The sequence below is a fragment of the Trichechus manatus genome, unplaced genomic scaffold, assembly GCF_000243295.1.
Source record: "Trichechus manatus latirostris isolate Lorelei unplaced genomic scaffold, TriManLat1.0 scaffold00005, whole genome shotgun sequence".
NCBI lineage: Eukaryota > Metazoa > Chordata > Mammalia > Sirenia > Trichechidae > Trichechus > Trichechus manatus.
The window spans coordinates 7,576,147-7,603,497 of NW_004443941.1; the positions used below are offsets into that span (position 1 = coordinate 7,576,147).

A 27,351-nucleotide genomic window follows, 5' to 3' on the forward strand; every position below is an offset into this window, starting at 1 on the left:
ACCGTAGCTCTCAACCACTGCGCCACCAGGGCTCCTCATAAAGATTACAGCCTAGGAAACCCTATGGGGCAGTTCTACTCTGTCCTATAGGGTCACTATGAGTTAGAATGGACTTCAGCACACAGTAGCAACAACAACATTTACTGTGTGCTAGGCACCATGCCTCTCTCATAAATAATCCCAAATAATGTGAAATTCAAAGAAAAAGCCTCTAGAATGGGTGAGGAAAATAATGGGTAGTTTATGAAATCCCTGTTAATTCCGGCTGTAAAAATCTATTCCATCATGCAAGAAGTAGTTCTCTTTTCCTTGGGGGCATAAAAATATGACCTATGAACAGGGCAGTGGCTACGTGACTAAGAAAAGCTATAGCTCAATATTTTTGATGAATGAGTCCAACTTTAAAGACAGCATCCCATCTTGACAAGTCAAAAGGCGAGTTCTTTTTTGTTTTGTTTATTATAATGAGAGCTGAAGGGGCTCTGCAGGACCGCTCTTCCGTTCTACTGCCACGGAGACTGAAGCAGCAGCACCAAGGCTCAAATCTCAGTCTCTTCCCTGCAAGCCTCAATGTTCTTTACTTTTCCCGAACCTACGTCATTAAATGACTGTGGTTTTTGTCTTTTTTTTTCCCACATGATCAATCCTTCCCTCTAAATTATTCCAGCACTAACCACCTGTACTACTTCCTTGGCACCTGCACACATGTTGAGTTAGTGTCTCATGTAAATACGTTTTATGTTCCTAATTAGACCATTCCAGGCCATGTTTTATAGATCTCTTAACATACTCAATAGCAGGCTGGCTCTGTACGTTCACTAGAAAGAAGTCAAACATCTCATGTATTTATTTATTCATCTTGGCAGAGAGGTTGGTTGTGGATTAACAGCTTTATTCTGGAAAGTTTCTGAGTAAAACCACCATATTACAAAAACAAAAACAAAAAACCCATCACTGTCAAGTTGATTCCAACTCATAGCGACCCTATAGGACAGAGCTGCACTGCCCCATAGGGTTTGCAAGGAGCGGCTGGTGGATTCGAACTGCCAACCTTTAGGTTAGCAGCCAAGCTCTTAACCACTGGGATTAAGTAAATAATGTAAATATACAAGTTTAATGACAGCTTGAAATTTGTGGCCAAATGGGAGAAGCGATGGTAAGTATTGCTCTAATTCCCAGTATACAGAACCCAGTTCTTTTCCTCCTGAGAAAACCCTGTACCTAAATGTCTTATGCAGAGCCCTCGCGGTGCAGTGGTTAAGAGCTACGGCTGCTAACCAAAAGGTTGGCAGTTTGAATCCACCAGCTGCTCCTTGGAAACCCTATGGAGCAGTCTACTCTGTCCTAAAGGGTCACTACGAATCGGAACTGACCCCATGACAACAAACATATATATCGTATGTGGCATTGGTGGTTCAGTGGTAGAATTTTTGCCTTCCATGCGGGAGACCTGGGTTTGATTCCCAACCAATGCACCTCATGTGCCACCAACACCCGTCTGTCAGTGGAGCCTTTCGTGTTGCTATGATGCGGAACAGATTTCAGCAGAACTTCCAGACAGACTAGGAAGAAAGGCCTGGCAATCTATTTCCAAATATTAGCTAATGAGAACCCTATGGATCACAACGGTTGGATCCACAACCAATCATGGGGACGTCGCAGGACAGGGCAGTATTTCATTCCATTGCGCGTGGGGTCACCAAGAGCCGGGGGCAGACTCGACAACAGCTAACAACAATATGTTGTACTAGAGCCACATTATCCAAATCTGTAGCCACTGGCCACATGCAACTATTGCTCACATGAAATGTGGTCAGTCCATATTAAGCTGTGCTGTGAGGGTAAAATATACATCCGATTTCAAAGACTTAGTAAGAGAAAAATCAGTAAAGTATCTTACTAATAACTTTTTATACTGATTACATGTTGAAAAAATATTTTGTATATATTGATTAGCTAAAATATCTTACTCAGAAAATTTAAAATCACACCTAGCTAGTATCATACCTCTTTTGGATGGTACTGATCTGAATACAGGTAGTCTCCCAACTTAACAACGTATTCGAATTACATCAGAACAGAACCCCATTGTAAGTCGGGGACTACATGTACTATGTACCATGTAGCAGTGCGTATGTATGTTTTTATGTTTATATGTAATATTTCCAACCCCCCAAAGACAAGTAAAGATCAGATTTATAAAGATACCGATAATAAAAGGCAACAACAATGAAAACTTTTTTAAAAAAATGAAGTGTTTAACTTAGGTCAGAACCAACTTACAACAAAGTCTTTGCAATGTACCTCCACAGTATGTGGGGGACTACCTGTATTTAAAATAAATTACTACTCTAGCTGATTAAACACTCAACTAAAATTCTTGATCACTCAAAAAAAGTCCGTGTTTAAGGGGAATCTGGCCTGTATATACAGCCATAAACAATTGTTATCTACTCGATACATGTATGTGGAAGATAGAATTAAGTGTTTTCACATCACTTTCCTGTGGTTATCAGCCATCCTTGATTGCCCTTAACAATGTAAACTCAAGGTCAAATTCTTTCGCCATGTTCACAGCTTAGCAGAAAGGCTCTTGTATAAAATTTGAGCTCATAAATGTTGATGACTGATAATTCCCAAAATAATCTAGTTTTTAATCTGTCATTTTCTAATGCACATTTATACCTGGACTTTCTCCTACCATCTCTCTATGCCATTATCTTCTGGAAAAAAATTAATCAAAAACTTCTGAATGTGATATTAGATAGAAGTATCTTTTCATAATTTTCTTTCTAATGACTATATAGTACAGAATTTTATTTTAGGAAAACTTAAACACAGGTAAGACAAAAGGAAAGTCACTCATAATCCCAGCACTCAGAAATAAACACTGAATATTTTGGTGCAAAGCCTCTCAAATTTTTTTATGCACTGTTCATGAGTGTTGCTGATACCCAGATATTAATTCTAACTACTTTCTCAGTATTTTCAAGCTAAAAATAGTGAGCTTTTAAAGACGATTTCTTCCCCTAATTTGAGTTGATTCCAGAAAATGTAAGCCACAACCATAAATACTCTTCATTTGTAAAAGGAAAACATTTCCCTTTGACATTTCTTGAAAAGATTCAAGTTTGATTTGTGTTTTATTTTCACTTCAGACAGAAAGGTTGATTTATGGCAAGTTCAGCTTATTTTGAATGGCTTTCTTCATCAGCGCACGTCCCAGACTCCTGAGTGTTTTGGTCAGACAGAGGTCAGGAATGCGAGTTTGCCATCATAAAAACTACCTCACAGACCATCACCTCAAGGCTGAATCCGCAGGCCAGGATCTCATTGCTCCTCAACACAGGGACCCACGGTCTCCTCATCTCCCTTCCGAACTGTAAAAAGCAAGGCTGTGAAAGGGGGAGCTACCATGTGTCTGGTGTTCCCTCTACATTCAGTTCAGCCTCTTTGTGTATGTATACATCTGTAATAGGTGGTTGTCATGAATTGAATTGTGTCCCCCCAAAATATCTGTCAACTTGGCTGGGTCATGATTCCCAGTATTATATGATTGTCTACCATTCTGTAATCTGATGTGATGTCCTTATGTGCTGTAAACTCTATCACTATGATGTAATGAAATGGATTAGAGGCATTTATACTGATGAGCTCTACAAGGTTAGGTAGTGTTTTAAGCTAATCTCTTTTGAGATATAAAAGAGAGAAGCGAGAAAGCAGTGCTGGGAGCAAAGTGCATCCTTTGGACCTGAGGTTCCTGCACAGAGAAGCTTCCAGACCAAGGGAAGATTGATGACACAGACCTTCCTCCAGAGCCAACAGAGAAAGCCTTCCCCTGGAGATGACACCCTGAATTTGGACTTGTAGCCTCCTAGACTGTGAGAGAATAAACTTCTCTTTGTTAAAGCCATCCACTTGTGGTATTTCTGTTATAGCAGCACTAGATGACTAAGACAGTGATGACAGTCAACATTAATTCTAATTATTTAAGTAAATTATGTAAGTCTTCAATCTTTACAAGCTGAAGACATGACAGACTCCCTCTTCTTCCAACTTTTGTGAGGGGGAAGCTTTCTACTTAGAGAGAAAGCCGCAGCTTTTAATCCTTCCAGGAGTTGCTCTAATTGGATTAGGATGACCAGACAGTACAGTTCCTTGTGCTTTCTCTCAGGGCGTCAGGCTGTGTCTGGCTACTAAGGAGCAAAAAGGGGTGTCAGGTGACTGAGATGTAATTACGCTGATTTTTAAACAAAAATATTAAAGGAGAATGGAAAGATCCAAAAATCACTGGGCAACGGAAGTAACCCAAGTCCAGACTCGTTCATTTTTGTGACCGTAACCTGGCACTTGACAAAATTTGACATGTTTACATGCTACACCAGAGAAGTCATCTGTGTGAAATATCAGGCTCTTACTGCCTTCCATGTGGGAGACTCGGGTTCAATTCCCGGCCCATGCACCTCAAGCACCACCACACCAGTCTGTCAGGTTTCACTGGAACTTCCAGACTAAGATGGACTAGGAAGAAAGGCCTGGTGATCTACTTCTAAAATCAGCAACAAAAAACCCCATGGATCACCAGAGTCCAATCTTATCGTGCACGGAGTCACTATGAGTTGGGGCAAACTCAAGGCAGCTAACAACAACTGAGTTAAAAGCTAATTCTGAGGATGAAAAGGAAGAAGGCAAGTAAAGCAAAAATCAAGAAGAATAGTTTTTACAACTCACAGGCTATAATATATAGCATATGTTATTGCAACCTACTAATAAAAAGTAACTATAAACTGGATGAATAATAAAACACACTTTATCCCCATACTTCCCTAGAGATACCAGTTGCCGGCTGTTAAAAGTGGGTATCTATCTTCCCTGCTCTCCTTTCTCTCTCTCTCAAACCAAAAAACCAAATCCGCTGCAGTCAAGTCAATTGTGACTCATAGCGACCCTACAGCACAGACGAGAACTGCCCCATAGGGTTTCCAAGGAGCGGCTGGTGGATTGGAACTGCTGACCTTTTGGTGAGCAGCCGAGCTCTTAACCACTGTGCCACCGGGGCTCCCCCTATCTTACAGGAAAGACATTTATTTCTCTTTTCTCAAAATGAGGTGGTCAGTCATCCATACCAGTCCCATACTAAAGTGTGTCTTTAGACAATTGTTGAGTTTGATACTTTCCTTCCACCTAAACCTCAGCTAGGTCTAGATGAAATGGTCTCAGACACTCAAGGAAGTGGCCCACACAGCCACTGATGTCATACATCAGCCTCAAACTGTGCTCCACTGGACCAGTCACTCCACATCACCTGCGAACCCTTCGAAATGAAATTCTCAGGCCCCACCCAACCCTTCCGAAACTGAAACTCCAAGGGTGGGGCCCAGCATCCTGTGTTTAACCAGCCCTCCAAGTATTCCTGGTGGCACAGTGGTTAACAGATCGGCTGCTAACCAAAAGGTCGGCAGTTCGAATCCACCAGCCACTCCTTGGAAACCTTATGGGACAATTCTGCTCTGTCCTAGAGGGTCGCTCTGAGTCGGAACCGACTCGATGGTAGGGGGTTTGGGTTTTTGGTTTGCCAGTTATTTTTAATGCATGCTCAAATCTGAGAGCTGCTGATTTCCTCTCAACACTGCTGGGCTGGGCTGTTACTTCTCCTATCAGCATATGGCTTCTTAGAGGGCTCAGAGATTTTTCAGTCCCACAGAACTAGGAAGTAAGATTATTTCCTCCATTAAACAGATCGAAGGCTGTGGTTTTTCTGGTCTCGTCTGGATTCACTTAAAGCAATTCTTTTTTAAAAAAAAAATCATTTAATCTGAAGGCAGCACCTTTTCTTTTCAGTTACTGGCCATGGTTACTCATTGTTTCTTCTAGGCCCATAGGGTGCATTCCTAAACCTCCCAAAGACCTTTGTACCATGTTGCAATTACCTTACTATAAATATTCTACACCAGTGAGCTTTCTATCATTTTGTATTTTACTGAATATAAAAAACAGTAGAGTATACACTTTGGAGCCAGTCCGCCTTCAACCACTTATCAGCACCGTGACCTTGGGCAAGTTGTTTAATCCCTCTGTGCCTCAGTTTCCTGACCTCTACAATGTAGACAATAATAATCTTCCTCAGATGGCTATCATGGGATTAACTGTTAATATATGTAAACCATTTAGAACAGGGCCTGGCACACTGTGAGCAACACATTGAGTGCCTGCTATTATTAGTATGACTATAATTATTCAGGACCTAGACGGCATACAGGGAAAGACATCTGCCATGGATTGAACTGCGTCCCCCCAAAATATCTGTCAACTTGGTGAGGTCATGATTCCCAGTATTGTGTGACTGTCCACCATTTTGTCATCTGATGTGATTGTCCTATGTGCTGTAAATCCTATCTCTATGATGTTAATGAGATGGGATTAGTGGCAGTTATGTAGACTCAAGCTACAAGATTAATCTACAACTTAAGCCAATCTCTTTTGAGATATAAAAGAGAGAAGCGAGCAGAGAGAAAGGGGGACCTCATACCACCAAGAAAGCAGCGCAGAGAATACAACGCATCCTTTGGACCCAGAGTCCCTGTGCCTGAGAAGCTCCTAGACCAGGGGAAGATTGATGACAAGGACCTTCCCAAGAGCCAAAAGAGAGAGAAAGCCTTCCCCTGGAGCTGGCGCCCTGAATTTGGACTTCTAGCCTCCTCGACTGTGAGAGAATAAATTTCTCTGTTAAAGCCATCCACTTGTGGTATTTCTGTTACAGCAGCACTAGATGACTAAGACAACATCCTAGGTAGGGTTAGGACAACTGATCAATAAATAATGACAGCTGGGGACTCTCCTCTGGAACCACGAGGATCCATGGGAAAGAACAGATACAAAGAGGAAGGAACTGCTCCGCAGGTTGCCAGTAAAATTATCCTTAAAAGGGAGATAATTCTACATGGTGGCCTGGAATCAGAAAGTAAATGGCTCATGATCAAAGGTGGCTGGTCCAAAAGGCCCAAATAAGACTCAAGGAAAAGTGGCAAAAGATTAAAGTACAAATCAACCCACTGGCCCAAGCCAGGATCATGGCTTCGTAAGGTCTCATATATTATTGAATGACCTAGAAAATAAAGCCCCAGTTCTAAAACGACAGACTAACTGATTAACCATTCATTTTATGCCCTCAAATCAGGAAAGTTCAAGAAAGATCTTTAAATTCCTACTACTCAAGAGACAAATTATCCTAACAATTTGTCTTATTTTCTGACAGTATTTAGTTGGCTGCACCCCCATCATCCATTCCCCTCCCTCTTGATCCTGCTGGTAATAGTCTAAATTTTCTAGCTAAGCTGTTTGGGTGGGAATGACCCAACTGTCACTCCAGAGGTGAGTCTTGAGAGCTGAAGTCAATCAGCATATCCTATTCCCAGCCCCAGTGGGAGAGCGGTTCTGGGAGAGGCACATGACCCAAGTCAGATCCATCAGGCCAGTGAGACTGATTCTAGGCCCCTTCTGCTGGACGCCCGGAAGGCCCAAGAGGCCCTGGGGCAGCCATCTCATGACTACGGGGTAGAGCCTGCCTGAGAACAGAGCTCTTATTAGCAAGCAAAACCAAACAGTGGAGAGAAAGAAACTGGGTTCTCATCAACCATTTAAGCCCAGCAGTAAGTCTTGCTTAAAGGCCAAATTTTTTCTTCTGTATGGCCAATAAATTCTCTTTGTCGTTCAAGCCACTTTGGGTTCGGTTTCCTTTTGCTTGCAATCAAGAGAGCCCTAAATAATACATGCTTTATAATCAGCTTCCATTATAAACAGAGTGAAAAATGAGACATATTCACAATTAACAGTAAACTTACCTGGTTACATACATCATGACTTCGACTCACATATCATAAAGACATTGAGGGGAAAAAACCTGAGGAACCCACTTTCCTCATTCAGAAACAACTTCATTTGAAATCTCAGAGCACAAACACAAGATCTGGAATACACTCCGCTTTGGCCCTCGGTTCACATGTATTCAGTACTCCTGAGTTTTCACTGTGAGGGTGCCCTTTTCTGATTTTCGGGACAATTCCAGGGCAAAATATTCCCCAACCTCCAGAAAGGGGAGGGGGCATCACGAAAGGTGTGCTTCTAGGTATTCAACACCAAGAAGGGAGTGAGAAACCACGAGGTAAGAACGCATTCCACTAACATTAAACGAGCCAATGGCAAACTTACCTGTTACTACATTAAATGTGCCCTCACCAGATGAAGCGATCGCTTCACAGATCTGAACCCTTGCACGTGATACCAAACCAGCTTTGGTCACTCATACTAAGCACTCTATCAGAACAGGCCAAGTCAATGAATACGTCGCAAGCCCTAAGGACACAGATTAATTTGCATTATCTTTGTGTATAAGGTATAGTATGTTTCAAGATTTTGAAATGTAAAAATCGAGGCAAGCATGAGACAATTACAGATGCATCAAAACTAAAAGAGTCTTCCAAACCAAGAGCAGCTCTTCCTGAGTCACTATAAAAACCACTCTCCAGGATTAACTATTAAAGATATGCAATGCATCTACGTTCAGAATCCCTTTGGATGTTAGGATTGGCAGTTCTACAAATATAGAATTGGCCACCTTCCAAAATGGTCAGCTTGCTCCCATGGGAGATGTGTACATAGAGGTGAAATGATCTTTAAACAGGGTAGCCATGTTGGGACAGGGGGGATGACTTTAGAGGAGACTTGAAAGCATCCTGGGCCTCTGATGGGTGTGAAGGAGGCCTACCTGCCAGAGCCTTGATTCGGGATCGCTCGAACAGCCTCGCGGAGCTGTTCTCATTGTCCCAGTCATCCACGTCCCAGCGGTTGTTGACATCACTGTACTGCTGCTGGATCTCAATGTTGTCGTAGTCTGTGGCTACGGTGGTCGTCATCTTGAACTGTCTCAGCTGCTCCTCCACATCAGCTCCTTCTTAGAGTTCTGGGAGGAAAAAAGGCAAGACATACCGTTACAGATTGAACTGTGTTCCTCAAAAACATGTGTCAACTTGGCTAGGCCATGATTCTCAGTATTGTGTGACTGTCCGCCATTTTGTCATCTGATGCGATTTTCCTATGTGTGGTAAATTCTGCCTCTATGATGTTAATGAGGATGTATTAGAGGCAGTTATGCTAATGAGGCAGGACTCAATCTACAAGATTAGGTTGTATCTTGAGTCAATCTCTTTTGAGATACAAAAGAGAATCGAGCAGAGAGACAGGGGGACCTCATACCACCAAGAAAGCAGCACCGGGAGCAGAGCACTTCCTTTGGACCCACGGTCCCTGCACTGAGAAGCTCCTAGGCCAAGGGAAGATTGATAACAAAGACTTTCTGCCAGAGACAACAGAGAAAGAAAGCCTTCCCCTGGAGCTGACACCCTGAATTTGGAATTCTAGCCTACTAGACAGTGAGAGAATAAATTTCTGTTTGTTAAAGCTATCCACTTGTGGTATTTCTGTTACAGCAGCACTAGGTAACTAAGACACATACTTAGATGTGCCAAGTGAGTACAGTCCCCATAAAACTACCAGGATAACACCAAACATTAAGTGCATGGAATGTCTAGAGCAAGTCCTCTGTCGTCAGTCAAAACTGGTTTTGAATTTCAGCACTGCCTCATAACATGTGTGTGACCTTTAACATATCTGAGCCTCAGTGTCCCCAACCATTAGAGTGAGTGGATGCTGTACAGGTTGTTGGGAAGACTGAAAGAGACAATGGACGTCCCACAAATAGTGGATCTCTCCCTTCTTCCTAAAGTTTAAATTTATAATTTGAGAGTTTTATCAGCAATGGATCAACAACTATTTGGGGCTTCTGAACGAACTCACCTATTTCTATTGTATGTCACCACAAAGTATAATCTTTTAGCTTCTCCTGGAAATTTGTAAAATGTTATATATGCGAACTGACAGATCACTTTATCTAAACATCTCAATTTACATATTACAAAGCTGACGCCTAAAGTTAAATGAGACAGTAAATATAGCACCAAGGACAGCGTCAGTACACAGAAGGTGCTTAATAAATAATGACTGCAATTATTTACATTGCTGTGTCATTACAGATTCTACCACAAGCACCCACGCCCACTCCTCAGGCCCCCACCCAGGGTCACAGTATTTTTCAGGAATAAATTCTGGCCCACAGCTGTCTTTACTTTATCAGTGTCTTCAGAGAATTACAAGAAATGTGTTTAGCTTTGAATATAGCTTCTCCCTCAATACAGCCATGACCTACTCATTCAACTAAGACGTACAGAAGGCCTACTATGTACCAGGCAGTGTTCCAGATGCTAGCGTATCACAGTAAACAAGGTAAGGGCCCTGCTCGTAGTGATGCTCAGATCCTCGTAGGAGGAGTTGGACAAACAGCCAACAAGAAGGAACAAGAGAGTTCAAAGAAAATAAAATGAAAGCAGAGAGATGTGATGAAGAGTGGGCGTCTATTTTAGGTCTGGTGGTCAGGGAGGGCCCCTCTGACCCAGTATTTAAACTGAGATCTCAATGTCAAATAGGAACAGGTTATGCATAGATTAAGAACAGTATTCCAGGCCAAGGAAACAGCTCGTATAAAGTCCTTATGGTGAGGAGCAACATGGAGGAACGAAAAGAAGGCCAGTGTGGCTGAAGTCTAGTGAAAACGCATAGGAGACAAGGTTGGAGAGGGAAGTGGGGCCAGGCCACAAAGGGCTCGGTCAGCCTGAGTGTGATGGGAAGCTGCTGCAGGATTTTAAGCAAATAACTGACATAAGTGGAGCTATGTTTTTAAAAGACCACTCCTGAGGCAGGAAACCAGATCATAGCAGCAAGAACAGATGCAGGGGCCAGCTGGGAGGTTACCCCAGAGACAGCAATGGCTGGGCCTTGGGTGGTAAAATGGGGGTGGTAAGAAGTGGGTATGCTTCAGAGGGAGAGCTTTCAGGGCTTGCTGAAAGACTGGACCTGAGGGACGAGGGATTGGTTGTTGGTTTGAGTCAGGCTGAGTGCTTGATTGTTATTGGTGTGGTTAATCAAACTCCTGCATATTTTAAATTTCATTACAGGGACTAAGGCTCAGTCAGCTCTACAAAGCCATATAAGTAAATTACAGGGACTCAGGCTCAGTCAGCTCTACAAAGCCGTCTAAGTAAGTTACAGGGACTCAGGCTCAGTCAGCTCTACGAAACCATCTAAGTAAGTTACATTAAACTGCAAATGTAATAATAAGAATTAAAAAGATGTCACCCTCCTTGTCAGTGGTAGAAAGGTGTCCCAAGGGAAAAGATGCTTGTCTGTCCCCCCCGATCACTTCCATATTAATATTCAAATATTGGATGCTCATTTAACGAAAGCCTCGTTCAATGTGGACCAAGAATGTGCACACAGACCAGAATACCCATTGTCAGTGAATTCTGACTCATAGAGACCCTACAGGACAGAGTCGAACTGCCCCATAGGGTTTCCAAGGAGCAGCTGGTGGATTTGAACTGCCGACCTTTTGGTTAGCAGCCGAGCTCTTAACCACTGCACCACCAGAGCTCCCAATTACTAGCTGGTGTACTAATAAGACATCAGACCACCACACAGCAGCAACAAAACGACCACCCAGGAGCTGATTTTATTTTCCCTCACATATGCCACAATGCAAAGAAGATAAACAAAATAAAGCCACGTTTGTAGAAAAGAAACATTGCTCTTGTTGTGCTTGAGTGGGGCTTTTCTCAAGTTCCAGCACATAATCACACATGTCACATGCAGCCAGGTTTCCATGGTAAGTAAATTAAGCAGAATCACATGAACTACACCTTAAATAGTGTAACAATTGGGTGGCACAAGCATAGAACTGCCCCGTTTGTCATTAGCTGTTTTCTCACAAACTATCCAAGAACTCACTGACCCAGCCCACACGTCCCCAAGGAGGAAGCATGGGGACAACCGTAAAACTGAGCCACAACATCTGTAACTCACATGCTCCCCCATGTTTTCTCAAACAGAAAACTCTGAGATGGGAGTAAAATGCTGAATCCCTATCCAAAAACAAAAACCAAACCCGTTGCCGCCAAGTCGATTCCAACTCACAGCGACCCTATAGGACAGAGAACGACCCTATAGGATTTCCAACCAGCAGCTGGTAGATTTGAACTGCTGATCTTTTGGTTAGCAGCTGAGCTCTTAACCGCTACGCGATCTGGGCTCTGAATTCCCAGCAGGTAGACATAATCAATCCCAACAATACAAATGTACTGGTAGATTAATTTTAGCATTTATATTAGCAACGTATTTATAAGATTTCATAAAAACACACACAAAAATTAAAAAATCTAATCCAGTTAGTATATTCTACTAAATGAGCTTACAGTTGCTTTTGAACTTCAGAGTCGTAACCACCTTCATAATAAAAATCAGTGAAAAAAAAAAAATCAATATTGTCAGGTACCACTTGGCCTTGGAGACAGTAAATTTTTATAACTATCTTGGTTAAGAGCTCAGCTGCTAACCAAAAGGTCGGCAGTTCGAATCTACCAGGTGCTCCTTGGAAACCCTATAGGGCAGTTCTACTCTGTCCTGTAGGGTCACTGTGAGTCAGAATCAACTGGACGGCAATGGGTTGTTTTTTTTTTTTTTAATCTCAATATCAAAGACTTTTATAAAATTTGGCCTTGGAGAATGCTATCTCTAGGGGAAAAAAGTGAAAGTGACATTAATCCTAAATTTCTGAGGGTATAGAAAGTGCAATTTAACCCAATTCAAGGTAAAAATCCAAGCACCACATACCTCGCTCCAGGTTCGTTTTCAGCTATTTGGTGCCACCTGCTGATCAGCAGGGAGGAGCCACACCACGGCCTCCAGGGCAGCTACCAGCCCGGCAGCCATCCCAGGGCAGCGGAAAACCAACTAGAACCTCTCCCCGATGAATCTCTCCTCCTACCACTGACTCACTCCCAAAATCACTAACTGCTTCCCACGAATTTCTCAACAAGCCCGTCACCATCGAGTCAATTTCGACTCATAGCAACCCTACAGGACAGAGTAGAAGTGCCCCATAGAGTTTCCAAGGCAGGGCTGACGGATTTGAACTGTCGACCTTTTGGTCAGCAGCTGAGCTCTTAACCACCGCGCCTCCAGGGCTCCAATTTCTCAACAAGCAAGTGGTAATCCTTTTCTTAAGCTTAAAATAAGCCAGGGAACTTCAGCACATATTTTTCTAGATGTTCTTCTTAAATAACACCATGACTGTTCCTTAAAACAAAGATGTGAATGGGAAGCAAAAGTACCTACCAGTGTGTGTACAAAAGAAATACCAATGCAGTTAAATTATTCTTTTTATTCAATTGTTTCATTCAACTTTCTAGAATTTGGATATCGGGGACAGTTTTTTTTCTTCAATATTCTCCACCTGTCCTAAGATGATATTCTTGTCAAATGGCTGAGTTTTCATAGTGATGAAAACCCTTCTTTTTTTCAGGGGAAAACACTCCCCAGTTCCACCAGAGGTTGATGGGGGGCACGACATAAACATAGAAGTGTGCTTCTAGGCATTCAGCCCCAACTAGGGAGTGATCTGAGGGTGAGGAACAGCCAGGGCCAAGGAAAAGCGTAGCAGAGCATGCCCATGGTACCGGGATTGAGCAAGTCCAACATGTTACAGACATCAAAGTCCTCTCATCTGCTCTATAGGAGCCGTGCCAGCTGGGGGGACAGCTGACATCACACATCAGGTGTCCCCAGCAGGTTATCTATAAATGGGCTGCATTTCCCCAAGGTGCTATCAAGGTGCTATCAGTCATGTGTCCCAGTGGCCTGTGAAGTAATCTGTACTTCTTAAATGGCGGCTGGCCATCTGGGAGCTCTGCCTGGCGGCTCCGGCATTAGGAGAGCTTGAGGGGACTGTGTAAAAGTTGGCAAGAACAGGATAACCCCCCTGCCAGAGAAGGACCCTCAGAGCCTCTACTGGCTCAGTGAGGGCCCAGATTCTTTTTTTTTTTTTTTTTTAGATTATTGCCTTTAATTTTGTTTTTTAGATACTGGAGATTCTTTTTTTTTTTATTTTTTTTTATAATTTTATTGTATTTCAGGTGAAGGCTTACAGAACAAATAGTTTCTCATGAAACAGTAGTACACATGTTGTTTTATGACATTGGTTAACAACCCCACAACATATTAACCCTCTAAATTCTCAACCTTTTTTTTTTTTTTTTTTTTTTGTGAAAATACACATAGCCAAAGATACACTGTTTCAAAAATTTCTACATACACAGTTCAGTGACATTGACTACACTCTTCCAATTGTGCTGTTATTAGGGCTTGGATTCTTGATCGCCACAGGAGCTCATTAAAGAGTTCTCGGATAAACAAAAATCAATATCCTGGTTTCGACCCAAGTAATACCCATGTTTTTGTAACTAGGTTTTAGAAAAACTGTTAAAAGTGGATATCTATCTTCCCTGCTCTCCTTTCTCTCTCTCTGAAACCAAAAAACCAAACCCAACGCCATCAAGTCGATTGTGACTCATAGCGACCCTATAGGGCAGAGCAGAACTGCCCCACAGGGTTTTCCAAGGAGCAGCTGGTGGATTCAAACTGTCAAGCTTTTGGTTAGCAGCCTAACTCTTAACCACACCTCTTAACCAAGGCTCCTCTCTCTCTCTCTCTCTCTCTCTGTGTTTCCTTACCTGTTACTAAGAACTTAAAAAAACAAGCCTTCTCAAAGTACTCATCTCTAATCACATGTCCTGCTGAAGGCAGCGGCAGTTCAGTGGTAGAACTCCCACCTTCCATGCAGAGACCCGGGATCCAGTCCCAGCCAACATATCTCAAGTGCAGCCACCACCTGTCAGTGGAAGCTTGTGTGATGCTATGATGCTGAACAGATTTCTGCGGAGCTTCCAGACTAAGAAGACTAGGAAGAAAGGCCTGGTGATCTTCTAAAAACATCAGCCAATGAAACGACTATGGATCACAGTGGTCCAATCCCATTGTACACGGGGTCGCCATGAGTCGGCGGCCGACTCGAGAGCAACAACAATCATATGTCCTACCAACCGACATTTTCTAAAAGATGCCCAAAACAACCATTATCATTTTCTGCTTCAAACTGGTGCACCAAGACAGAAACGGGTGAGGAAACCGTTATCCTAGCCCTACGAGGCAAAGAGTTTCCCACAGCTCTGGCAGGGCTGTGACAAGGTCAACACTGTTAGGGAAGAGCTGGAGCATCACCATTCCGGTCAGTTCTAGAAGCATCCTATTAGTTCTTCTCTACGCTGATTAAAATGCTGAAAGTCGATACCTGGCATAGCACCAGAGGGAAAACACTTTATTGATTCTATAACTTCCCAAGATGCCGAATCTATTTTCCGTATCACAGATACCACATAAATTCACAGGTCTTGTTCTTTTTGGAGCCCTGGTGGCACAGTGGTTAAGAGCTCAGCTGCTAACCAAAAGGTCAGCAATTTGAATCCACCAGCCGCTCCTTGGAAACCCTATAGGGCAGTTCTGCTCTGTCCTATATGGTCACTAGGAGTTGGAATCGACTTGACGACGGCAACGGGTTTGGTTTTGTTTGGTTCTTTGGAGTTAACTCTCTGTATGGTATTCTCATGCTTCCCTCCATCGCCCTCTTGTGTCAGTCGACAAAAATCTCCCTGGTGACAGCACTCACTCCCACCTGTGACCCTTACCCTGCGCTGACAATTACAGCCTGTCCTGCTCTCCAGGCCCAAGCACCCAACTGCTTTTTGGACAACAAAGCAAAGTCCTCCCTGAGGATGGCCACCTTGGTCTAAAACCAAAATCAATCCCTCACTCCAGACCCTGCTTTGCCTCTTACTCTTGCTTCCTGACTGAACGACACCCTCACCTCCCAGTTACACTGGCCAGAAACCTGGCAACCATCCTTGGTTTCTCCCTCTCCCCCCACATTCAGGTCCCAAGGTGGTCTGCACCGCCTGACAATCTCATGACTTAGCTCGAGCAACGGTTTCTTACTTGCGTGCCTCACCGCTGATTTTAACCCCTGATCCATTCCCCGCATTGCCACCAGAGGGACCTTCCCACAATGTAATGTCATTTCATCCCCCTGACGAAAATCCACCAGTGGCTCCTCACGCCTTCAGAATAATGCTCACAACATTTAGAAGAGAAAATGAGACCCTCCATTAGGGGGCCCAGCCCCTGTCTCTAACCTGGTCTCACTACTCCTGTCTTTTCTCAGCCCAAAGTCCTGCAGCTCCTGGAGGGGAAGTCAGGCTCTCATCTCATCTTCAAATCTTCTACCTGGAACAGCCTCTAATCTCCCTACACACCCTAGCTCAGGTAACACCTCATGCAAGAAGCCCCCCTAATCACTCCACCACCACCACCACCTGGTCTGAGTTAGACAACACAGCCCACGTGCGTACTCCTTTCAGACACGTTAGAATACCTCTGACCTATCACTTATCATTATAAGACTGTCTCATAATTATAAAATTCCTATTTACTTATCTCCAATAGGCTCTTGAGATCATGCCTCATCATACTGTCTTTGTATTTCCCAACTCCTAGCCTTGTGCCCAGAAACATTAAGTGCTTGCTAATTATGTGTTTGCTGGCTGGCGGATGGGAGACTGCTAGATGGAGCAACGGATGGTTACTGAAAAATGAGGTCATGAGGCAATGCCATTCCAAGCTGCTACTCCAGTACTATCTCCATCAGTCACAAAGCCCAAAACACATTCGTTGCTGAGCTATGTACATCTGGCGGACACTCTGCTTTCAAGGAAGCCACAATTTTTAAAATGTGTTCTGAACATGAACACACATTTAATAAGGTGTGTTCTTCATGAGCATATTAAAATTTAATTATGCTGTTTTACATTTTGTTTTTAATCCATGAAAACAGTTTTGTCTGAACTACTCAGACTCCAGAGAAGAAAGTTACAAATAGAATTTTTATTGGAACTACACACACACATACACACACACACACACACACACACACACACACACACACACACTTCCTTAATACACAATCTTAATCAAAGGCTCAAGTAAATTAAGTGGCGATGAAGAAAGTGACCAACATTTGCCAGGCCTTTTTAAAAAGGAAAGCCAGATGCTAACAATCACTCTGGCAGAATTCACAGATCCGAATATTCTGCAAACACTTAAAAACCTCCCCTCTTTACTCATAAAAGACTTGGAAAAAAGCATACACTTGACTGTTGGTGTGCTATCTTAAAAAAAAAAGTTCCCGCTCAGGACTTTGAAGGGACCAAGCCGTGTGCCTGACAGTGTTCAGGAGGAGATTCTGCCCCATCCCTGTCAATGCTCAGTCGCCAGGAAGCAGGGAATCACGTGCTGCTACAGTGTGTCTGCGGAGCACTCTGCACCGCGTGTACAGCCAACAGAGAGAGACCCGCAAGCAACTCTTTCAGACCACTGTGATGAATACAGCTGGCTCACCTGCTCGGGGTCATGGAGCGAGTGTCACAACAAGCCCCCAGATTCCATCATAAACAATCAGAATCTTCTGTTCACAAACAGCAAGGCACACATGAAAAATCCTAGCATGACAGGTAACGACGTAAGAAAAGCCACACACACAAAGTCCTTCATACGAGCGTTATTCCCTTTTAAAGCAATCCAGTTTACTTGTAGCTTTACAGGAACCAGGGCTTCAAACTGGTTCATTCGGGTTCAAACCCCTGCTGAGGATTTGCATCTCCACCCCAGATATACTGAATCAGAATCTACATTGTAACAAGATCCCCAGTGGATTCTTACATATAATAAATTTTGAGAACCACTGCCCTACTAGTGAAGCAGCCCTGGTGGAGCGGTGGTTAAGTGCTCGGCTGCTAACCAAACGGTCCACAGTTCGAACCCACCAGCTGTTCCAAGGGAGAAAGAAGTGGCAGTCTGCTTCCGTAAAGATTTACAGCCTTGCAAACCCTATGGGGCAGTTGTACCATGTCCTATAGGGTTGCTATGAGTTGGAATCAACTCGACAGCAGTGGGTTTAGGTTTTGGGTTCCAGTAGTGGTTCTCAGAACTGGTTCCTAACCAGAAGCATTAGCATCGCCTGGAAACTTGTTAGAAATGCAAATTTTCAGCAGGGGTTCTGACAGGGACTAACTGGTTAGAAGCCCTCACAGGAATATGGCTGCTGGATAAAATGCAAGGTATAGCTGTACACACTATAGCCAGAATTCATAAAATCAGACCCTTTGGGCAAAGGAGGATTCTTGCAGACCTATCTAATTAAACCTCATTAATAAAAACCAAACTCGTTCCTGTGGAGTCGATTCCGACTCATAGCAACCCTGTAAGACACAGCAGAACTGCCTATAGGGTTTCCAAGGAGCACCTGGTGTATTTGAACTGCCAATCTTCTGGTTAGGAGCCGAGCTCTTAACCACTGCACCACCACGGCTCCTCATTAATAAAGGTGGTCTTCAAATATTCTATAGCTGTACTAACTTTTGTCTGTTTTATTTATCAATGACAGAGCATGTTAAAATCTCCCACTATGTGGATTTATCATATTCTCCTTATAACTTCCTGAGTACATTTAAGATCACGGTTATTTTATTTTCTTGTTGGGTTAACATTATGAAATATTCTGTTTTATCTGTATTAACACACCGTGCTCTGGATTCTATTTTGATTGACAGTCGTATATTTGCCTGGTATAGCTTTTTCCATCCTACAATTTTGACCTTCCTGAGTCATTTTGTCTCAGATGTATCTTTTATTGCTTTGGAGTCCCTGGGTGATGCAAAGGTTAATGCACCTGGCTGTTAACTGAAAGGTTGGAGCTTCAAGCCCACCCACAGGCGCCTCAGAAGAAAGGCCTGGTGATCTACTTCTGAAAAACCAATCAGTGAAAACCCTATGGAGCACAGTTCTACTCTGACACACATGGGGAGTCCGTGTCTTTAATGGGCAATTATCTATTAGGATTGCTGCCATATTTGAGGTTTCAGTCAACTTTATGTTTTCAGTCTTAATTAGCAAAATCTGTAGAAACTGGGATCCAAAGAGTTAAACAACTGGATCAAGCCTCATGGCCATGAGCCCAACATCTATAACATCCTTATCATCGTTGAATCCAGAGCCAAAACTCACTCTAATCTTTAAAACACTGAGAGCAGATTAGTCTAACAACCAGAGAAAACCCTAACAGTAATAAAAATAACCTAAATTTTCTGATGGTTTACTTTATGCCAGGCACAGTGCTTTCTTTCTTTCTCATGCAGTCCTCCCCACAACCTTTTGAGGTAAATACATCATTAGCCCTCTTTGACAGATGCATACAGTAAGGCTTTGCCTACAGTGGCACAGAAAGAAAACGAGGAACAGGAGGATGTGAAGCAAGTGTGTATGACCCCCTAGCCCATGCTTTAAACCCATAAATAAGCCTGGTTTCTGAAGCACAGCTGTCAGCAGTGGTCCATTCCAGAAAACTACCTAATGAACTCAAGGTTCTCAAAATCAATGAGGAAATGGATGAGCCCCCGTCAAAGTCTAATTAATGCCTAGAGTACCAACCTACAGCAGCCAGGCCTCCCAGCTCATACCTTCTCAGTGGGGAGAGATTGTCCCCAAAGAAACAAAAATTCATTGCAGGGGGGACTTATTCTTTTTTATGTAAGCACGGATATATACTATCTGTGGCACTAAAATTTTATGGGTAGGCACTTAGGAAAAAAATGTCTAAGAGGATCCTGGTGGGGGAAGGAAATAATACCAAGAAGGTGGAGACACACTCTCCAAGCTAAAGAGAAAACATTCATCTCCTTGAAGAAACGAGGACTTGAAGGCAGGCCCTAGAAGACAGGAAGATGAAGGGCACGTTTCTTTGTGCCAAAGAATTAGAATTTCATATTCCACGGGTCACATTCATCATGCCTCTGACTGTAAAAGCTCACAGTGGGCTGTTCCCCCAAACATTAGGTGGCCCTGCGGGGGGCAGGAAAGGTTGAGCTGTCTTCTGCCTACAGTATTCAACAACTAAAGCACTCACCGTAAGGCTTCATTGCCAATACTCAGAAACAACCCCCTTCCTACAAGGACAAAAACACCACTGGAAGGTCGGTTCCACCTTTATAAACAAGGCTCTAGGGACAAATTTGTTTGTTGGTTTGTTTTTATGGGCAAGTTAAAATGGGCACACCAGCCCAGGGGCAAGGAGAGCAGGCAGGAGGGGACAGGAAAGCTGGACGAGTGGTAATGGGAAACCGAGGTCAAGACGCGGAGAGTGTTGACACGTCGTGGGGTTGGCAACCCATGTCACAAAACAGTATATGTAATAATTGTTTACTGAGAAACTAATTTGTTCTATAAACTTTCACATGAAGCACAATAAAAACAAGAATTCTAAAGCAGGCACGTTAAACCACATTCTACTCGCCGGAGAAGAAAATTAACCGTTGTTACCGCTGTCGTCTGTCGCTGGCTCAATTCCAACTCACAGCCACCCTATAAGATGGAGCAGAACTACCCCATAGGGTTTCCAAGGCTGTAAATTTTTATGGAAGCAGACTGACACCTCCTTCTCCCGTGGGGCAGCTGGTGGGTTTGAACCACCAACCTTTTCATTAGCAGCTGACCGCTTAATCACTGGGCCACCAGGGCTCCTAAATTAACCTTTACTAAAAGGAAACTGGAAACCCTGGTGGTGTAGTGGTTAAGGGCTATGGCTGCTAACCAAAAGGTCAGCAGTTTGAATCCACCAGGTGCTCCTTGGAAACTCTATGGGGCGGTTCTACTCTGTCCCGCAGGGTCACTATGAGTCGGAATTGAATTGACTCGACGGCAACGGGTTTGGTTCTTTTGGTGTAAAGGAAATTGGAGCCCTGATGGCACAGTGGTCAAGAGCTCAGCTGCTAACCAAGAGGTCAGCAGTTCAAATCCACCAGTTAGTTGCTCCTGGAAACCGTATGGGGCAGTTCTACTCTGTCCTAGAGGGTCCCTATAGGGTCGCTATGAGTTGGAATCGACTCGATAGCGACAGGTTTGGTTTTGGTTTTACAAAGGAAATTAATTATTTTAAAATATGTCACTAGTGGGAAATAGATTGAATGTAACTAGTTTTATTTAGAACAGCTTATCAAACAGATTCCATCAACATAGTATAAGAACTTATCATTACTATACAGGATGGCCAAGAACATATTTCCACAACAGTGAACAACACAATATAGGGGGGAAAAAATAGGGCATCTCCCAGACCTTCTTCCATTTTTACGGAGTAAACTGTACAAGGAACAATGAAATTATAAACAGATTTATTATTTGAGTATCTTATGCTTATAAATGAAAAGAAACTTAAGATACCGCATAAAAATTTATCCTCATTTTCTACTTGCACATTAAAATTTTAAACCAAGTACCTTATTTCATTCTTTTTTTTTTTCTGCCTACATATGATACCATCTAAATTAAATACACAATTACAGGCCCTAATATTTTTTTTTAAAAATCAGCTTTATTTTGAAAACAGATTGAGAGAGAAAGGTTAGCTTTTCCAATGTCCACTTATAAACCTCAAAATCACCTACACTGAGTCAAAACTAATTTTTAAAAGATAATTCCTAATAAACACATGGCTATCTTCACAGTTAAACGCCATCCCCGTTTCTATCCTATTTACAGAGAACAATTAAAATTGAAATTAACTCAATACAGACCTAACACCACGGTCTCACGGCCAGCGTGGGATTTCTGAGCCCCTATAACTAACCGTCTTACACTTACTTTGAGACAGTTTTAAATCACATTATAGTTCTGACAGCACTACTGCCAAAATGCTGATCCCGTATTTCAGTGCGTTTGGCATTTCACTGCCTTATTCTTTGTGACATTTCATATGCCGGTATCATGTGTGCCCTAACAAAAGGAGCAGTGACATACTTTCTACTTGGAAGCTGACTTTTACTCCTAGAGCAGTAGGCCGCTGCCAACATTCTCTGCATTTCTCCATCTAGCAAATGAAAATGCGTATCTCAATTACCTGGAGTAAGAATTAAATGACAGAAAAGGTAGTATTGTGTTGAAAAGCAACACCAAACAATGTAACACATGCAACACACCTTTACATGTCAGCACCCAGCTCAGTGCCTGATGCTGCCGTTGTTATTAGGTACCTTACCGTCAGTTCCCACTCACAGCGACCCTGCTGTGCACAGCAGAACCAAACACTGCCCCGTCCGGCGCCATCCTCACAATCATTGCTGTGTTTGAACCCACTGTTGCAGCCACTGTGTCAATCCATCTCGTTGAGGGTCTTCCTCTTTTTTGCTGGCCCTCTACTTCACCAAGCATGATGTCCTTCTCCAGGGACCGGTCCCTCCTGGTAACATGTCCAAAGTACATGAGACCAAGTCTTGCCATCCTCGTTTCTAGGGAGCATTCTGGCTGCACTTCTTCCAAGACGGTTTTGTTTGTTCTTCTGGCTTGTTGTTGCTAGGTGCCATCGAGTCGGTTCGGACTCACAGCGACCCTATGCACAACAGAACCAAACACTGCCCGTCCTAGCCATCCTCACAGTCACTGCTGTGTCTGAACCCACTGTTGCAGCCACTGTGTCAATCCACCTCCTTGGGGGGTCTTTCCTCTTTTTTGCTGACCTTCTATTTTACCAAGCATGGTGTCTTTCTCCAGGGACTGGTCCCTCCTGATAACATGTCCAAAGCACATGAGATGAAATCTCGCCATGATGGTGCTCAAAAACAAGTGTGAAATGAAATGGCAGGACAGTAGGAAGGGTGCTGCCACAGAGCAATCTGACTCTGAAACATAGCGCTTTTCTGCCTGGATAACCTGTATCCTGAACCCCAGTCAAGTTCTCACTGTTTTATAATGGGCAATCTCCTCTTTATTCAGAGTCCTTTAGCAAAGAAAGATTCTTTACACAAAATGCATTTTTAACTGACATAAAATGAGGGGTCACATTTGGTTAGAATAATCTCTAATTTCACAATCTCATCTGGGTGTGCCTTATAGCACATTTATTTTAAATACGGATTATTTTAAGGATCATTTCCCTTTGCAAAATGACCTAAAGCGTAGGCTGTCTGAGGGCAGTCCAATTTCCAGAGGTTTAAATAGGATTAGTTAAATTTTCACTGGAGGGGCAGCTCAAACAACTCTCATTGCTTACGTTAACACCCAGCAGCAAGCCTCTCCTCTTTGTGTGCTTCGTAAATATTTCTTAAACTTGCTTAGAAATCTGTAACTTTTCCAATAAACAAAATGCGTAAAGGTTGGCCTGTGGGGCTTGAGAAAGAGAAGTGATATCATTCCCAGAAAAACCATTCAAATACTTATTGTTTCAACATGATCAAGCCTCTATTATCAAATTTTGATCAACTTCAAAACTAAACAAAACACACTGCTGAGCAATATATACAGGCTGGAATCCACTAGAATCCTGCACACTAATGCTTAAAAGTCTGATTCCACAGGCACTCGAAATCAAGCTTGGTTAAGTTAACAAAGGTCAGTTAAAATAAATGCAGATTCACGTTGGCTCATCAGAATATTTAAACGTTGGTATACAAGAAAACTGGGGCCCTGGTGGCATAGTGGTTAAGAGCTCGGCTGCTAACCAAAAGGTTGGCACTTCGAATTCACTACCCACTCCCTGGAAACCCCATGGGGCAGTTCTACTCTGTCCTATAGGGTCGCTATGAGTCGGAATCAACTCAACGGCAATGAGTTTTGGTTTATACAAGAAAAGTAAGTCACAATGTTTGAAATACTATCACAAATTCAGAATCACAAAGCAGCTCTCGGGTTTACAACTAATGGCATGCACGTATCGTGGGTGACCAGCCACAGGCCAGTACGTCTACTGCAGAACCAGACCAGACTGTAGTCCAGCCGAGTCAACTGGTTCAACATCCAAGATGGAGGGTATTCTCGTCACACTTCCAGGAAAGACACAGGGAAGTGCACAGCCTGTCCAAAGCCTCAGGAGCACGGGCCTGCAGTACAAACGTGCGAGGCTCCCACTCTATTGCCAAAATTACTTCAAAACAAAAATAAGATCATAGATGGTGACCTCCTCAACCAGGTTCAAGAGCAAAATAAACCAGCAACTTTCCCTATTCCCACAAAAAAGGGAGAAAGGGCTCAGAAAGGAAAGAACCAGAGCACCCAGACCCCTCTGAATTTCTTTAAAAGCTCGCCGGTGGCGATGATTTTGGAAACGGCATTTCTGAACTACTTTCCTGACCAAAATTAAGATGGTACCTTCATCCCCTTGATATCTGTTATTAATAAACCCAAGACAGTTCTTGCTTCCCAAGACAGTTGCAACAGAGAATGCCTTTGTTTTTCCTGCCCTCAGATGCTTTCAAAGCAGTTAATTGCTTCTTTTGTCAAAATCAGCAGCACAGTGAAGAATGAACTGGGGAGCAGAGCATCAGGCGGGAGCCAAGTTCTGCTAGCATTCCATGACTCTACACAGAGAGGAAAGGAGGGCTAGGGGCTCAGCAGTGGCTGGATTTCCAGCCCTGTCCGAATGAATCCTAAAGCTATCAATTGTGCCATGAAAACCCCATCGCATGATTTTACAGAAAAATGTTTTGAAAGGACGATATCGACACCTGTCACATACAACAGATAACCTGCTGCTTCTGACTGTTCCAAAGCTGTTTTGTTTTTTTTTTACTTGTATAAACTATTTAACTCACCTTAAGTTTATGCTTACTGAAAGAGCAGAAGCAACCACTTAAAGTAATGGTTCCAAAAACCAAACCCGTTGCCACCGAGGCGATTCCGACTCCTAGCAACCCTATAGGACAGGGAAGAACTGCCCCATAGAGTTTCCAAGGAGCAGCTGGTGGATTCAAACTGCTGACCTTTTGGTTAGCGGCTGAACACTTAACCACTGCGCCACCAGGGCTCCAAAGTAATGGTTACAAATATGCTATTGACATACACCCGTTATTATATTAAAAGAACAAATGAGGAAAAAAAAATCAACTCATCTGTGACTCCTGTAATTAAGGAGGGTCTCTAATCCCATTAACACTGAGGCTGGCTGCCTCTCCTAACAGGTGATTTTAAAGATAGGGGCAGCAGACAAATGCGAAGCAGGCCAGCCTCCTGTTCATGTCTCTCCTCGCCTGGGGCAGACTCTTCCAATCCCAGCCTCAGCCCAGGACTTCCTGTTGCACGTTCCTGTTGTTCTGTTATTTTTAATTCGCAGCATAGGTACCACCAAAACCCAAAACCAAACCCGCTGCCATCGAGCCAATTCCAAATCATAGTGACCCTACAGAACCCAGCAGAACTGCCACACAGGGTTTTCAAAGAGCAGCTGGGGGATTGGAACTGCCAACCTTTTGGTTAGCAGCCGAGCTCTTAAAGGTGTTTAAGTGATTACCGGTGAAAGTATTTGGTAAATGACTATATCACCTTATACACTGTAGTCTCCATGAACTATCAGGCATTTCTATTTTTAAGTAACGTATCCCTAAAGCTAAGTACAATGCCCAGCACATAGAAGAAAACATTTAATGAATAAACTTCATAACTCAAAATATTTTCAACCTAGAACCCAGTAAGCACTTTCCCTCCAAAGCTGCTATCAAGAAGAAAAATTTCCCCTGTTTATCCAATGGTAAATTTGTCCAAATGAAAGCTGTGAACAGGAAAAAAACAAAAAACAAGCAAACAAACAAAAACTGAAATAAGCTCCTGAATGATCGAGAATTGTCTACATTTTATTTTTCACTAGATTCACATCAGAATTTTTAACTTCCCTTACTCACCAACGGGGGTGGGGAACTTCAAATGGCTACTTCAATTTTCTCTCTCTGTCACAGGAGTTAATTTCCCAAGCCACGTTTTCATTGCTGCCTGGACATCCCTACTCCACAGGTGCTGACTGGAAGATTACAGGGTGGTGGAGCAGGTCCACGGACACAGCACAGGTTAGGCCTAGGCAACGCTTTCATCACTGCCCCAGAAAGCGCGCTTACCACAGCAGAGGACCCAGGGCCCAGAAGGAACTCAAAAAGTCTTTAGGCGCACACATAGTCAAAACCCAAAAACCAAACTTAAAAACCCAAAAACCAAACCCACTGCCGCCAAGTCAATTTCGACTCATAGCGACCCTACAGGACAGAGGAGAACTGTCCCATAGAGTTTCCAAGGAGCAGCTGGTGGATTCGAACTGCCGACCTTTTGGCTGGCAGCCGAATGCTTAACCACTGGGTCACAGGGCTCCTATATGAAGCAACAGGAGGTATTTAAAAAGCTAGCTCATTTGTCGGTGGCTTCATTATTAGAAATAAATCAACCACCCTGGATACTGACCAACTCAGGCGTGTCCAGAAGGGGGCAGCCATAATATAAGACACCAGGGAATCACAGCCCAGGAAGGCAGCTGAAGGAGCTAGACTCCATGGAGAAAAAGTTAGGTACCCAGGAACTAACTTTAAGTAGCCACGGAGCCCTCACGTGGCTGCTGGCGCAACGGCCTGGCAGGCAAGGGAGCTCAGAGTTCCAAGAAGCTTTCTGGCAAGTGGAGCGTTCCAGAACTGTGGAGGGCTGCCCAGTGAGTAAGTTCACCAGCATCACCAAAGAGGTTCACACAGGGTGGGGGATTACCATCTGACAGGGATGCTATGGATGGGATTTAAGTTCTGTGTGGGAAGCTGGGCTGCTTGACTTCCAAGATCTCTCCCAACTCACAGGCCTCTGTGATTTGGTTAACCACAAAGTACTTCCCCTTCTTGCGATCTAGTACAATGTACTAATACTACAGTTCTCGAAACTGGGTTCTCAAAGCGTGCACCATACTCTCTTCAGAGAGGCTCAGATGGTATTTCAAAAGAACGGTTTTTCCATTGCTATTTTTAGCTGACTCTCTTATTAAACTTTAATTATAACCTTTCTTGTTGGGGTGTGTTCATATTAAAAAAAAATTTGCATTCTCTTTACATAAAAAAGTATCCTTCTGCAGACATTTAGAAACGTTTTCACTGGTTTTCACTGGCCCACTGAAAATAATGGGCCCGAAGTTTCTCAAACAGCCTTGACGTTTTGATGAAAACATTAATGTTAGATACACCCCTGGGAATTTATCACCAAAACAGTTATTTTATTGGCGGATTTTACACCTTTTATATTATAAGGTAGCAGGTAAAACATGTTAATTGAGAAGACTTTTAATTGGAAAATACTGCCTATGCTGTATTTGGTATGAGTTCTCTGTCACCACGGTTCTGAGATTTTGTCCTTCACAAAAGGTAGAGACATTCCCGCTACCTAAACAGACGTGAAACGCGAAAGGGTTTTATTTAGGAAAGCCGAAGGAAGAATACAGAACAGCTTGTGCTTGAACAG

At 43.2% G+C, this 27,351-nt stretch overlaps 1 protein-coding gene across 1 annotated transcript in view; it reads right to left on the reverse strand.

The window, feature by feature from the left end:
* SPTBN1 (spectrin beta, non-erythrocytic 1) overlaps positions 1 to 8,912 on the reverse strand; it is a 153,577-nt gene extending 144,665 nt beyond the window's left edge. Inside the window, exon 1 of the mRNA XM_023734522.1 lies at positions 8,765 to 8,912. Coding sequence (XP_023590290.1) covers positions 8,765 to 8,912 — 148 coding nt within the window. The remainder of the gene's footprint in view (positions 1 to 8,764) is intronic.
* Positions 8,913 to 27,351: the final 18,439 nt, after the last annotated feature.